The sequence below is a fragment of the Seriola lalandi genome, unplaced genomic scaffold, assembly GCF_002814215.2.
Source record: "Seriola lalandi dorsalis isolate HSWRI2012SDOR001 ecotype SW California unplaced genomic scaffold, Sedor1 jcf7180002054484, whole genome shotgun sequence".
Taxonomy (NCBI): Eukaryota; Metazoa; Chordata; class Actinopteri; order Carangiformes; family Carangidae; genus Seriola; species Seriola lalandi.
In genome coordinates, this window is record NW_019525037.1 from 736,255 (window position 1) to 751,778 (window position 15,524).

At 38.7% G+C, this 15,524-nt stretch overlaps 1 protein-coding gene across 1 annotated transcript in view; it reads right to left on the bottom strand.

The window, feature by feature from the left end:
- Nucleotides 1-15,524, bottom strand: part of wdr7 (WD repeat domain 7) — a 120,385-nt gene that overhangs the window by 63,994 nt on the left and 40,867 nt on the right. The window contains exons 23-26 of the mRNA XM_087175717.1: nucleotides 15,503-15,518; nucleotides 9,550-9,687; nucleotides 5,128-5,246; nucleotides 3,825-3,948 (exon numbers count right to left, since the gene is read on the bottom strand). Of these exons, the coding sequence (XP_087031843.1) occupies nucleotides 3,825-3,948; nucleotides 5,128-5,246; nucleotides 9,550-9,687; nucleotides 15,503-15,518 (397 nt within the window). The remainder of the gene's footprint in view (nucleotides 1-3,824; nucleotides 3,949-5,127; nucleotides 5,247-9,549; nucleotides 9,688-15,502; nucleotides 15,519-15,524) is intronic.

Genomic DNA, 15,524 nt, shown 5'->3' on the forward strand with positions numbered 1-15,524 from the left:
TGTGAGAGAGGGGGGGGGGGCTCAAGAGGACTGCAGAGTGCCTATTTGATGATAGTGTCAACAGTGCGAAATAACTCTACTTATGTTACACTGATCCTCCCATGTGAATGACAACAGAGTCAGAGTGTGAGATGTGTTATATTGTACAGTACAGTTTATAGTATATTATGACCATACATCTATTTTCCACCATCATTTCCTCTCAGCTGACTGATGCTGGTTTCTATCCCACCATACTGCCTGCTGTACTTGTGCTCCTGTTTCCTTCAACTTCACACTGGGAAGATTGACACAGAGGAATTTCATTCAGGGTCCCTCTGAAAAGCTCTAAGATCTCTTTAAGATGTTTTTTGTAGGACCTGGATCATGGCCATGTCTTCAGGTCACATTGACTTCTACCAAAAACGAAATATCTGGTCTCCTAACCGATTTCTGCAAATGCTGAAATCTTTGAATCAGATGACAAATCTCAGTTTATCAGTGTTACCAAGACAACTGATGACTTTCTGATTCTGATTAATTATTTACAATAATATGTTCACATTTCACACTGTAGGTGCCATGGTGACTTTAAAGGACAGGTTCAAGTCTGTCTTAAAACAACAGGATCCCATATGAACAATGACCAACAGCTTTTATTTACTGAAATCAAGAAAAACACACAGTCCTTTTAAGTTCATCTGAAGCTAAGTTTCAGCAGTCTCATTGGTCAAATCAAGTGGCACAATACGTATTAAGTATATATATATATATATATATATATATATATAGTCACTAAAAAGGTTGTAACTTTGGAGTTACAGACAGTGGACTATTACTGCGAGCTGAGCAAACTAGCACGTGTTCAACACATCAGCAAGGTTAACATTTTTTACCATGTGCTGTCCAAAAACACTTTTACCCAACAGTCTGCAATCAAAGCTCATCCTGCTGGTACCAGTGATATCTGATGCAGCTGGTTCATCATCTGCTGAAAGTTGCTTTGCTGCAGTCCCAAAGCATTTATTTATTTAGCCTCCACCATGAACCACTGCAGTAATGCTTTTTAAGATTAAGGTGTACATTGATGTTCCAGTGTGAGCAAACTTCCACACTGGTTGTGTTTTAATCAGCATTTCTGACGTCACAGGTCTACCATTGTAGAGGAGAAATGCTTTCATGTCATCAAATATCATACAAGCTAAGACTCAAAATCCCATGATTTCCTTGCCTCTGTGCTGGTGGTCAAAGGTCAAAGGTCAAGGTCACAGTGACCTCCCAAAAAGTGGTTTTGGCTTTGTGAACGCGATATCTCGAGAACTCGAGGCAATCCCTTCACATTTGCCACAAGTGTCCAGTGGGACTCAAGGAGGAACACAAAACACTTTTTAGCCATAACTCTTCACACAGCAATTATGAGAAAATTTCACACAAATGTTTAATGTTTTACATGACTCTGGATAAACAGGGATGTAACCCGAAACTCTGAAGTGGAGGAGCCATACTACCGCGAGGAGGTGATTCTAGTTTTTAGTTTAGTTTTTGTTATTGGACTCTTAGTTAAGTGTAATCTTCAAAGGCTGAGGTTAAAACCACACAAATCTCCTGCAGTTTATACGTTATGAACTTATTAACTTCTCCATATGTCTATTAATCAAAATGGTTTGAACAGATAGATGTTTCAGGAGCACTAACTCCACTGATGCCTCCATTCTGATGTGAACTCAGTTAGAAAATAAACTGACAATGCTGGTGCTGATGGAAAAATTTAAATGAAATGCATCATGATGCCACGAGGAGCCTTAGTGGATATTGAATAAAGTAAAACTATTGGTCATTTTTTCATGCTAAATTCATTGTAGACATATTTCATTGACAGACAAACACATTTTTGTCATTCAAAGATCCAAACCTCAGCATGATACTGCTGCTAGTGTTGGTTAGCTTCAGGACAGCAGTAGACCTGCAGGGTTTATGTGATGGTGAGCAGAGTTCAGGACACTTTTGTGATCAAAACAGAAGCTCACAGAACAGAAGAGGATGACACACCCTCTTTCATTGGAGGGAAAAGGGTCAGATTTTGAGTTTAAAATATGTGAAAATGACACATGTGGCATTTAACAACAGAGAGATCCAAGCAGAGGTTCAGGCTCAAAAGACATCTCCAGGGGATTCAACACATTCCCTGACTCTCCTATGATGTTCCAGGATTTCCAGGACCAGCAGGAGTCATCTTACCGTCTGTTTCAGTCCTGCTGTGCAGCACACGGATCAAATTCAATGACCCTTTAACCTCGCTCTATCTCTCTCTCTCTGTTCCCTCCCCCACTCCTCCCTCCTCCCCTGAGGTCACCGGTCCATCACTCCCACCACCTCCCCTGCCTGCGGTACTGCTGTGGTAACACAACACTGACCGGTGCCCGTTTCCATGGCAACTGTTCCCCTGAGAAACCCCCAGTATCCTCAGCAACCACAGGGCGACTCCTGAACACACACACACACACACACACACACAAACGTGCACGCACGCACACACACACACACACACACACACACACACAGCATTTTAGAGGGCTGTTTCTAGTAAAAGAAGGTGGAGATTCACCTTTCTTCCCATCAGCAGGTCTAACTATAGACAGACAGAGAGATAGAGAGAGAGACTATAGGGAATATACAGAGCTGGAGACAGAGGGATAGACAGACCAAAAAAAATAAAAATAGGACAGAGAGAGAGAGATATTTCCATTTTGTCCGAGTAGGTCTCGTGTTGTGCTCATTGACAGCTCTTTCTGTACAGTCAAAGAAATAATTGACAGAGCTTTGTAGGCGGGATTAAGAATGGGTACATCATCTTCCTACATAGCATAGCTTGTTAGCTACATTCATGAAAAACCAACTGTAAAAAAAAAAAAAGCAACAAAAATGGGCACAACTGCAGCAGAGATGGATGCAGGTGTGCAGGTTGTTGTAAATCATCTTAAACCAATTTATATCTTTGATCAACGTGAAAGACGTTTAGCAAACTGCTACTAAAAAAAACGCTAACACAACAAATGATAATGGCAAAACATTAGAAAACTACAATCGCCACCTCGTGGTTGTTTCTTCCACCAACCAGCCAAGTATCAGGAAATATGGTCACAGTCTCTCTTTCCTTAAAGCACTGAATTATGAGCAGAAGTGTTTTTGCAGAACATGATGATGTCACAGTAAAGTTGACCTTTGACCCTTTCGATATAAAATGTCATCACTTAATTTTATCCTTAAATTGTGTCATAATTAGTGAATGATTTTATGAGTTAAGGCCTGAAAACTTGTTTTGTGGGATCAGTGTAACAGAAGTGATGAAATTGCCTCTGGGCATTCCTGATATATTGCGTTCACAATAATGTGAGGTTACCGTGACCTTGAACTGTGACCTTTGTCAACCAAAATCTAATCAGTTCATCCTTGAGTCCAGGTGAATGTTGTTGCCAAATTTGAGGAAATTCCCTCAAGGTGTTACTGAGATATTGCGTTCACCAGGCCAAAACCATGTTTTGTGAGGTCACCATGACCTTGACCTTTGACCACCAAAATTTAATCAGGTCATCCTAGAATCTTAATGAATGTTTGTGCCATTTTTTGAAGAAATTCCATCAAGGCGTTAGTGAGATATTGCGTCCACAAGAATGGGATAGACAGACAACCTGAAAACAATATGGCTTCCGGCTCTGTCTCTCAGCGCAGAGGAAGAAAAAAGCTGCGACATGACAGAGTCGCTGCGCTGTGCTAAGAACCTACAGGATCAACCTCTGGTTTCTTGATTCATTTCTTTGTGATATGAAGCAGAGTGAGGTACTTACGGGAGCTGACGGTGTCCACATACTGAGGGAGGTAGGGAGCCCACATGTCGATGGTGTCCTTGCGTCCTGATTGGCCAATCCTTCTTAACTCAGCCAATAGAAGAGCTTGTGCTGCTTCTCGCACCTAGAACCACACAGAGGGTAAAGTTACGATGGAGCAGAGGGACAGAGGATCTTCAGGTGAGCAGCCAAGCCCTGTTTTTAACTCCACATCATTTTCACTTCACCAGAATGAACAGACATGGTTCACTGTTCGGATGCTTCATTCTTGGCAGAGATGGGGACTCCGGTTAAACTCAAGTTGCACACAGAGTCACTAGAGCCTCGACTTGAGACTCAAAAAGGACTCATGATTTGTGGCTCATGAACAACTTTATTTTATTATGGTCCCGCACAGTAACAGAGTGAGTTCATGACCACAGCCGGTGGTGAGTCCAGTTTTACAGAATAAGCGTTTGGCAGGAGACAACGGGAGTCTAGTCTGAGCTTATTTAGCAGGATCTTGTTGTATAGCTTCGCTTTCTGCTCTTTATTCATCAGAAATTCTAAAAAGCTAATTTTCCACAAAGTCTGTGTGATCAGCTCAGATCTATAGAAACGTATCACAGAAAATATCCAATGAAGCTGAATGAAATTACTAACATTTAAATATGTCTGGTGTTGTATTTAAAGCTGTGCTGTCCAGTCTGAACTCCAACCTCACACTCTGTAAAGCTTCTAACTTACACAGAGGAAAGTCACAAAAACAACTACAGCTCAATGTGCTGGTTGTTCTATTTAACTTAGTTTTTTCTAGTTGTTGTATGTTTTGGAGCATTAACATTAAGGAAATGTCTGACAAGCTGAGTGTCATCCCCTCATAGATAAAGAATGATAATGCAGTACATGCTTTGAATTCCTGATGTGGCAATGCAGTGTTCTGAGCAGACTGGATGGGATGCAGCAGATGACAGAACGCTCGTTACAAACATGACTTGCAAAAAATAACTTATGAGCATCTCTGATTGTTGGCAAAGCAAGTAAAATATGTAGAAGGTGAATGTTCTGCAGATACATTCAGTATCCACATTTAGCAACTTTGGAAATATGATTATTAAAAATGACGCCTCATTATTTTGATAAAAATAGTTATGCAGACAGCATTACATTTCTTTCAAAACATATTTGCTGCAGCAAATTCAGAGGATATAAGGATATAACTGTATTTTTAGCACTGGCATGGAAGACTGTGTGTGTGTGTGTGTGTGTGTGTGTGTGTGTGTGTGTGTGTGTGTGTGTGTGTGTGTGTGTGTGTGTAAATTACCTCCAGACAGCGGTCCTGCCATCTCCTCGCCAACATCTCCAGCAGAGGTGGTCTAAACTTGTCCAGGCCAAGGAGGTCAGGAAGCATCACACAATGCATGGCTGCCAGCTGACTCCAACCTGCGCACACACACACATACACACACACAACCACACAGTCAGAAAAACTACAGGGAGGGTCGGTGAATAAATCTCTATATAAAAATCCTCTCACGTGCTCATATACCAACCTCACTGCTGTCACAGAGAAGCACTTTTTTTTCTTTTATGTTAGACCATTCATAGACCTTTAGCAGTACTTTTTTTTTTGCTATTTTTTGTGTACGAGTGAACATTTTGTTCTGATGGTGGCACTAGAGGAAAGGTCAAGGGCCACTGTTGAGGATTAATCCTCTGGGGACCAAGAGTATCGACACAGTGTCACTGGAAATCTTATCAGTAGTTTTTAAAATATGTTGCCAATGGACCAAAGAAATAAACCACATGATGTCATAATCCTGGTGGAAAGTGAAGTAACGCTAACAAAAGCTGACTGATCACACTTATGTGTCACTTCTCATCTGATGATAAAACTGCACTTCAACAGGCTGCAGATCAGTGAGACTGATTCATCTTTTCCAGTCACTCCCTGAAAGAAAGTAAATATGTGCATTTCCCCAAGTATTGAACTATTTAAGAATATTTACATAGTTATTTTTGTCTGCATGTCTTAAATAAGTTCCCCCGTGTTTCTTCATATGACAGCAGTGAGTCACTCACATCCTTAAACATACACACTGATCTTGTACAGTCCTCATAGAAAAATCACGCTAACAACAATTACACACAGGATGGGAATATCATTGACACTATTACTTACAGTCTTGGTTAGAGCAAAGTTGTTATTTCTGCTAACCAGAGCCTGGGTATGTCTGATGGTGTTCAACAGGTAAACGACAGATATACAGCACTGTCAGGTGGACTGACATAACGATACCTTGGCATGATGAATTTAAGTGTGTTTTATTTCATTCAGCAGCATTGCACTGTGTGGGAGGAGTCTACTTGAGAACAGACGAAAACCTTGTGGGTTTTCAGAACAAATGACAACAAGTAGATCACTTTTTTTCTCAGTTGTATTATCGTGAGTGACAATGAAAACTAACATTCAAAATGTCTTGGTATCGCTTTCAAAGGGCTCAAATCTGGCTGTATCAGTCTGAGCCAAAAACAATGGCATATATTTATACTTTACACCAAACACCAGAGAAATATACACCAGCTTTTACACGTCTGTGACAAAAATGGACTGAAATGTTCATTTGCTGATACTCGACATAAACCAAGCACCTTATTCACATATATTTGTTCAATATATGGCTTCCAGAGAAGATGCATGTATGTGAAATGTACTTGTGTGATGGACACTGAATGGCTTTTAAGCGGGAAAGAAATTCCATACAAATTTCTTTGCCAGAGGCACCATGTAAACTTACCTCTGCCATTGAAATATACAGAAAAAACCCAAACTGTTAAGCGTATAACAAACATACTGCATTCAGGAATACTGTATGTAGAGGTTGACAGATTAATTCAGATGAATTTCAAAAAGAAAATATACATTTTTTGTCAAATATTTGACATCTGTCATATACCATAATAACCAAATTGTCTCAGTATCGTCGATCCAACAAGAATAATCAGTCAACCTCTAGTTACAAACTTTGCATCACTGTCTTGCAGAAACCTCAAATCTTATTATCTCCTCAAAAAATATTTGAATCATTTCACTAAATAAGTCTCTTAAATGAAATTTATAACTGCTACCTTCCAACACGCCTTCAAATACTTATTAAACCCTGAACACTTCTTCTCTGTTCAGGCTGTTTCCTAAATTTCTACTTGGAACAGTAATAGCAAATAAATTCATGCTGGTCAAGAATAGAAGTCCAGCCAGCCCAACTGTTGACACAGGAAGCTCCTCTGTCATCATTTCTCTTGAGCTACTAAAAGATGGGTCATGATGCCAACATGATATGGCAGACCCTGCTTTACCTTTACCTTACCAGACTTTACAAGCTGCAGCTGGAAGAATGTTGAGATTAAGTTGATGTTACACAGAATATCCTTAGGAACAATTCTGGCACTCTGCTTTCATCACCATACCTGAAAGTTGGGTGCTTGACTCCCTGGGTTATACAAGTAGTATACTATGCTTTACTGTATACCACTTAAGGATTAATGTTACTTTAGAAATGATGCTTTTAGTTATGTCATCAAAGACTGTGGTTAATAATGACCACTGTATATGTGTATATATGTATGTATGTATGCGTCTATAGCTTCAACCACTATTACTGCTAACTACAATTACTACTGTTGCTGCCAACAACCACTCTTGCTTCTGCTTACACTGCTGCTGGTGCTAACTGCTACTATAGCTGCTCAGCTACTACTACTACTTCTATAGCTGCTGCTCAGCTGCTACTACAACTACTACTAATACTAGCACTACTCCTGCTTAGTTACTACTGCTGTTGCTAATAACTATGAAGTACTGTTGTTGCTAACAGCTGTTGCTGCTACTACTAATTATTTATTTTAATTTTACTAGTAATTATCTATTTGACCTATAAATTAAAACATATGAGTCCCACTGAAAACAAAACATAACCCAGGTAGTACCAACAAAACTAAGCTAAAAGTGAGTTAAGAACAGCTGTTGTTAAACACGATTTTCAATCAGTTACCATTTTTTGTATTGTCTTAAAAATATCAGACTTGTCTCTTGTATTACAACAATAATAAAAACAATTATTGGGTTTCTGCAGGGCAGTCTTTTGGGAACATAGCACATAACCTTTGCTATTTGGTCCTACAGAATGCTAAAGGTAAGTTTTATTCTAAAATATTCCTACATGTACTGGGAAGGAATGAGCGTCTGTGTGCATGCTTGCTGTTTTCTGCTATAAAACTGAATAAAAATTATCCTGACCTTCTCTGTTTTTAGATTATCAACTTTGAAAGGCACTTGATCTATACAAACCACAAATGTGGAATTGTTTAAATAATTTGAGAGTACATTCATTGTATGGGTAGGTGGGGCTGCAAGCCTCCGTGGTACAAGCCAACATCCTGTTAAAAAAAACAAACAGAAGAACAAACAAAAAACATTTGCTGTCTATAAAAAAAGAAAGAAAAACAGCATAAAGCTCTGAGTGGGATACCAGAAATACTCCAACTATAACCTATGATGATGTACAGTGAAGTTAATTTACAATCAAATTTAAAATGATTAACAGAAAAAAAATTTGGGGGGGGATTTGATCTGTTTAAATTGTTTTTGTAATGACACACTCCCCACTCCATCAGGTGGAAATAGCAAGCATGCAAACAGTGAGCTTAGAGACACTGAAACATCAGGACACATGGACATTCAGACAGACAGGTAGACAGAAAGACAGACAGAAAAACATGGCAGGACTGCACAATACAGCACTGAAAAAAGACAAAAGACCAGGGCATAACAACTGTGGTCAATGCACTCTCAACTGCATCAGTTCCAAACGTTAGTCCGCTTATTTGCAGATGACAAAACTGTTTGTCTCTCCAAATTTTGCTGCACTGTTATACAATTGCACCTGAAATGACATCTTGAAGTCAATAGATCAAGAGGGAGGATTGTTGGGTGTTTTCTTTAGCTCGTTCCACTGGTTTCGTACAAGACTATGTTATGAATAATTTGTATTCTTTCAATTTTTCCATAGTTTAAAAAATAAAAAAAAGTTGTATATATCAGGGATTAAGAAAAATTGCTACCTCTTGCAAATGTTTGATTTCCTATAACCAAGTCAGATAGAGTCTACATTACAAACACTTGACCAGTTCCCATAGAAAGTGTTCTGCAGCATTTACATGCAACTACACATTTTTTCAACTGAGTGGATTGAAAGTGGACTGAACTCAGCTACGAAAGACAGACAGGTAAACAGATAGACAGCGCTGTAGACCAAAACAAGGACAAAGACACTGCAAGAAACTGGAGCTAGACACCTGAGGTGAAAACCTAACATTGGCTGCAGAGAAAAACAAGACTGATGCAAGAGAAGACAGATGTGGTGACGAGACCCAAGGAGAGAAACATGAAAAAAAACATGGGAAGATGAATAACTGATGGTATGAAGAGAGGAGAGGTGAAGAATTGTGATGAAATAAAAAGAGAGAGAGAGAAGTCTAGAGAACAAAGAAAAACAGAAATAGGAATAGGACTATGAAAAATTTAAATATACTGGAAGGGGAGAAGAAACAAATGGAAAGGCAGAAGGAAGAGCGGTAGGAAAGAGGATCTAGGAAGCAGAAGATCTCCAAAGACAAAGATAAGTGACTGAAAAAGAGTATGGCTGCAAGACGTTCCCTAAGCGGTACCCGTCAGTTCAGTCTGTACCTTCGTTGACTGAGGGGATGTTATGAGAAGCAGGGCCGGGGCTGGGGGAACCAGGGGCCCCCTGGGGAAGGCCCACAGGGACCCCTGGAGCCCCAGCAGTAGTAGCAGTGCTGGTGTTGGCTGCGGCAGCTACAGCAGCTTGTAAAGGAAGAGAAGGAGAGAAATAGTCAAGAAGAAAAGAACAGGTTAGGAAGATCTAAATATAAACAATACCAAACAGAGAAAAGAGACAAGCAGTCAGGCATCAGGGAAGAAGAAAATATATTCACAACAAAGAACACATTCACAAAAAAAAAAAAAAGAACGAAAATCATACGGAAAGAATTTTAAGGTTAAAGAATGAATGCATACAATTTGTCGAGGTAAATGCCATTTACAGTATGTTGGGTTTACATTGAACCTGAAAAGCCCTACTCGGATACATTTAAACTGTCTTTGTGAAAAAGAATAAAAATCTATAGAAAAACAAGCCCTGGACTCAAACTAAGACAACAACTGATGATTCTGCAAATCACTGGATTGTTTTAAAATTCGTTCAGTATCTGCACATGGAAACTATGGTGAGGCTAAAGTTTGGGGGAAACAGTCATTACGGCAAATACACCATGCTTGAGATATAGGTAAGATTATGGTTATAATATACACATAGTAACTGCAGTTCTATGATGGGATACGACCTGCCGTTTCCCATATGAAAGTCAGGCATGCTACATACCATCCACTACCCTGACCTCCACACCTCTGTGTGTAAAGGACACATATTTCATGAGGTGAATCATCCATGATGAACATAATACTTTCTCTTTCAGACACATGGCAGCAGCACCTGGTGGAAAGACGGGTTTCTGATAGTCCAAATCAAAGGATAACAGTAAAAGGATGTATGGTAATGCATGTCGTCCTGTAACGTTTGCAATTAGCTATGTCAGATTTCCTGGCAAAGCAAACACAGCTGAGAATTTTACAGTTAGACTTTCCACAAAATACATGAAGTATAATGTTACCATGTTATTCTAAAAATTAAAACTACACATCTATTTGCTATTTAATAAAGAACAAGCAATTTTATTTTGTAAATAATACTGTAAACATATAGCAATAGGAGTAAGCAGTAGCTGGTAACATTACCAAGATTCCTCATAAAGAAAGGAATGTTGGCACAGAACTAGTGTATTAGTACCAACATTTGTACTGTATTCTTATGTAGTTATGTAGCAAACAATGTCAAAGATACTCTATGTTAGTGATACAAATTCTTATATTTGTACCAAGGATTCAGATTCACACACTCTGATGTGTTAATGTGGAACAATCCAGTTAGTAAACCTTTGATTTGGACTTTCTTTAACTGCGCTAAGCTCATAACCTAATCCAAATCTGAACTATTGAATACGTCATCTACAAACTGGTTCAGTCTTGAAGGTAAATATCCTCTGGACAGACTCAATCTCAAACCCCACAGAGGGAACACCAAAAAGGAAATATACAAAAGAAGAAAGCTGAAAATGTAAGCAGAAAAATTATATTGTAAGAAAAACTGAAAAGAAAAGAGGACAAGTAAGGAAAAACAAACCCGGAAATAACAACTGACTTGCTATGCCGAGAAATGCATAGTTACAAAAAGAGAAGACCATAAAGGTCACATGAATGTCAGAATAAAACACCAGTGTAACAAAGATGACACTATTTCCCAGCAACCGCTTGGTAAAGAGGTTGAAAAGATTAGCTGTTAGTTTGGAGACGAAAGACAAAACAAGCCAAAGCTGACAAAAATCCCGGACCACGACACAAAGGTTTCAGACTGTGGGGCTAGCTTTGTATTACCATGAAAAAGAGCAGAAATGTAAAAATTATCAATGAATTCATAAACAACAGCAAATGATTAAGTGTGATGTTACAGATTTGAAACATCATACTTCTCATTATACACTAATTCATACACTTCTCATTAACAGTATTTGACACTGAAAGACAGAAAGCCCAGGTTTTCTCACAAATGTAAAACGTGAGATACATATCTAATTACACTTTAGAATTTTTACACATCCTTTACTGTTCACACAGAACCAGCAAAGCAGCAAAATGCAACAGGTACCATTTAAAAACATTGTCAATAAAAGCTAACACAGAGAAAACATGTAGCACAAAGACAACAGAGAAAACAGTTAAAGCAACATTATATCAGTTGAGGTAAAGAAAGAAAGAAAAGAGAGAGAGGAATAGTGGAAGAAAGATGTGCACATATATAAAGGAGGAATTGAATGAAACACTCAAGAGAGAGCAGTGTTTGTGTGAACAGGCAGCAGGCGGAAGCCATGCAGTGAATGACAGTGTGAAGATGGCAAGAGAGACAGGAATAGAAAGAGGAGAGAAACAGAGAAGAGGTGAGTTTTCTAGCACCGTTGCGGAAAAACTTATAAAGTAAGTTATTAAGTAAGTAAAGTCTTATATGAATATTTGCTGTGTGAGGAGGTTAGATATATTTTCATCATCATATATTATACATCATCTACTTCAGCTAGTGGGCCAGTGGCTGAGCCTTGCAGGATGGTGTGCCCTCTGGATGTTGGTGGTAATATCATAAAATCATCTTATATGTAGATGATACTTCAGTATTCATCCAACCTAACTCAGTGCCCACTCAAGAATGTAAATATAATGTACTCATGTTAGTGTAGGTCTCATAGTTAAATAAGCCATAAAAGATCCTCATTCTTCTGCTTTAATTAATGCAAAATTTAGGGAGCTTTAAAAGGTCATTAGTATAATGACTAATCATAATGATTAGTATAAAGTCATTAGTATAATGACTGAAAATCTAAGATCCTAATCCAATGTCCGAAAGTCTGTCCAAAACATAAGAGAACACCCCTTATTTCCTTTTTACTGCTTTTGGTCTGTAAACAATTCTTCACTAAACTTTTATAAATATTGTCTTGGCCAGGTGTCCGAGCATGCTGTTGTTGACCCAGGAAAGTTTAGTCCCAGGTACAGGGTGGAGCTCAACACTTTTAACCGTGGGGAAAAAAAGCAGCAGTACACCTGAAACAAATTATTAAATTATGTGAAATCTGTTCAAATGTAATTCAGTTGGTTGAAATCTGCAACCTCACCGTTCAATGTCACTAAATCCTACACACTGGTCCTTAAAGTAAAATGTACTCATCTTGTTAAAGGAGTGACTATTTACTATGTCTTAAAGTCTGCAGCTATTTTTAAGCCATCTCTACTACATTTATTATTGAAGGAAATCAAACTTGTCTTCATCAAAGATGAAAGTCATTTTTAAATGTCATTTTTAAGGTTGTACTGCATGCAATTTAGTCTTAGCAGCAGTGTTGTCAGATGGTCTGCAATTTGCTGTAGACATGAGAAAAAGGTAACATCATAAAACAATGCAATATGAAGATGATACTGTAACAGTCATATATAGCCTAAGGAATCAGTTACTGGTACATTAAAATATAAAACTAACTTAAAGCCTCAAAATTCAAATCATGTTTACACCTATGCAGATAAATGTTATTATTCAGAATGAATGCCATGTCAGATATAGTTTAGTTTAATGATGACAACAACAAAAGCAAAATTATGCCTTATGCCTAACATAGTATGGTCACTATAGCACTTTGTCTTTTACTCTGTCTTTTTTAGTGTTTTAGTAGATCTGATTACACAATCCAGCTGGTGCTGACACATTTCTGTGTTCTCGTCAAGAATTCTACATTGCCATAAAAATTCTGTGCCATTCTGTGTCCTAACACTGTTTCTCATTTGGTCAATAAAAAATAAATAATAGTGTCCAACACACTTTCTGGGGCATTTTAAAATTGATAGTTTTTGTCAAAATCCTAAAGATAATTTGTTTATTTTCACATAAGACAAAGAAAAATTTGAGTATTTAAAAAAGAGTATTTAAATATAATTCGGGGTTAATTACAACTCATGTCCTATTTTCATTGTTTGGTCCATCATTTGTCAACAATTAATTTGGTGAGGACATTGTGATTATATGAGAAGTGTCCTGGAAAAACATTTTTTATTGGTGATAATAGTTGGCAATGTGTGTACAATGGGCCAAAACAGAGAAAAATAAGCACGCTTTTTGAAAACTTCCAGCAATCATGACATGAAATAATAATCAAGATATATTTAGGTGTTTTAAATTATGTGCAAATGCCATACTCTCACTGTACACCTCTGTCTCTAAAGGCGGCAGTATATTAGAGGGGCCTCTTTATTTATTTCCATGTGAAAAGAGATGGTGAGCAGGGTTAACAGCACTCTCCTTCACAGACCCTGTCACACACACACGCCAGGTTGAAGGAGCTGGCTGGGCAGAGGTCACGGCCGAGAGTTCCCTCTGAATGGTGGTGAATAGGCGTGTGGCATGAATAAGTCCACACGCTTGTCACGCTTGGCCTCCATTAAGGCGTGACAATAGCACTGAAACCCCGCCTCCACCTAACACCCGAGGGTGCCACCCATGGCACATGTATGTGTGTGTGTATCCACACAGACTTGATTTTTGGTGTGTGTGTTTGTAGGTATTGAGCTTGTCTTGCGTGTGGTAGGTAGTGTGTGTGTGTGTGTGTGTGTGTGTGTGTGTGTGTGTGTGTGTGTGTGTGTGTGCGTGTGTGTGTGTGGTAGGCAGATGGTGACGGCTGGTTAAAAATGTCCCCTACAGTGACCCAGAGCAGGTTTCTATCTGCAATCAAAGACAAAACGTATTTTTTCACCTTTACTGAGTGAAATTCTTTTTCTGTCTATTACTTTTTTCTTTCTCCGTCTCTTGAGTTTCTTCCAGTTCTTTCTTGTTCTCACTCTGCTGTTTTTCCTTCCATCTTATTTCCATCTTTCTTTCCATCAAATTTTAACTAAAACATACAGACTACTGCAGCAATTACAACTTTTAATTTCTTAGTACTTGCAGTTTGCAACTGACTAACTGTATATCTTAGAAAAACAAACAGCTTGATCATAGTTCCCTTTGCAGCACATATGAGTTGCTTCACAAGACATACTTTTAATAAGTCCTCATTTCAATGTCATACTATATTTAAAAGCTGCTGTATTTGTTGCACAGCAGTAATATAGTAATAAAAGTTCATTGTGAAGTTAAGGAAATTTAAATTTCATTCAATATTTACTACTGACAGCTCTCTCTTGATCAACATATCCTCACTCTGGTTTGTTGTCGTGGTTATTGAACAGAATCTGTTGACTCGACAATAGAAATATCAGATGGTGCTGAAGATGAGATCAAATCAAATCTCTCTCTGTAGGAGAAATATTCAAACTGGGATATGTCTAACAAGTCCTCAAAACTATTTGACATTACAAGTTGTTTGCCAGTGCTTTCTGATCTGATGCCCCACTGCCAGGACAACATTGTCAGTGCCTCCCAAAACCATAGCAAATGACCATTCCAAACATTATTTACACACACTTGAACTTCTGCTGATAACTTTTGACTGAGGCCAGTCTCACTATTCCCAATATGAATCTCGACAGTCAAAATGAAGGTAAATCAGCCCGCAAAATCTTCCTTCAAAGTGCCGCTGAGCAAGGCACAGAACCCTATCACCGCCAGTATGAAAATGGAAAATTGCCTTTTTCCTTAATTAACTAATTCAGTGCTCAGTCAGTCTTTAATTGGTAAAAATTATTTCGAGAGGCCAGATATAAAGCAGCAGTCGCGGATTTGAACCGCAGCTCCGGTCCCAACAGCGCCACTCTCATTTCAAAAACAGCAGAACAGCCCTTTAGAGACCTGCTGACCGAGGAAACAGCAGCAGCTTCCTCCTGTGATATTTCTGTTTTTTTCTCTAACTCTCTGTGGGTTTTATTGCCGATGGGCTGCATTATCAAACCCCCGCCCCCTCCTCCCATCCACCCTCCCCACAGGGCCCTGGGGATGTGTGAAGTGAGCGCCCCTCTCTTTTGTAGTTACCTTGTTTGATCTGGGCCTGTAG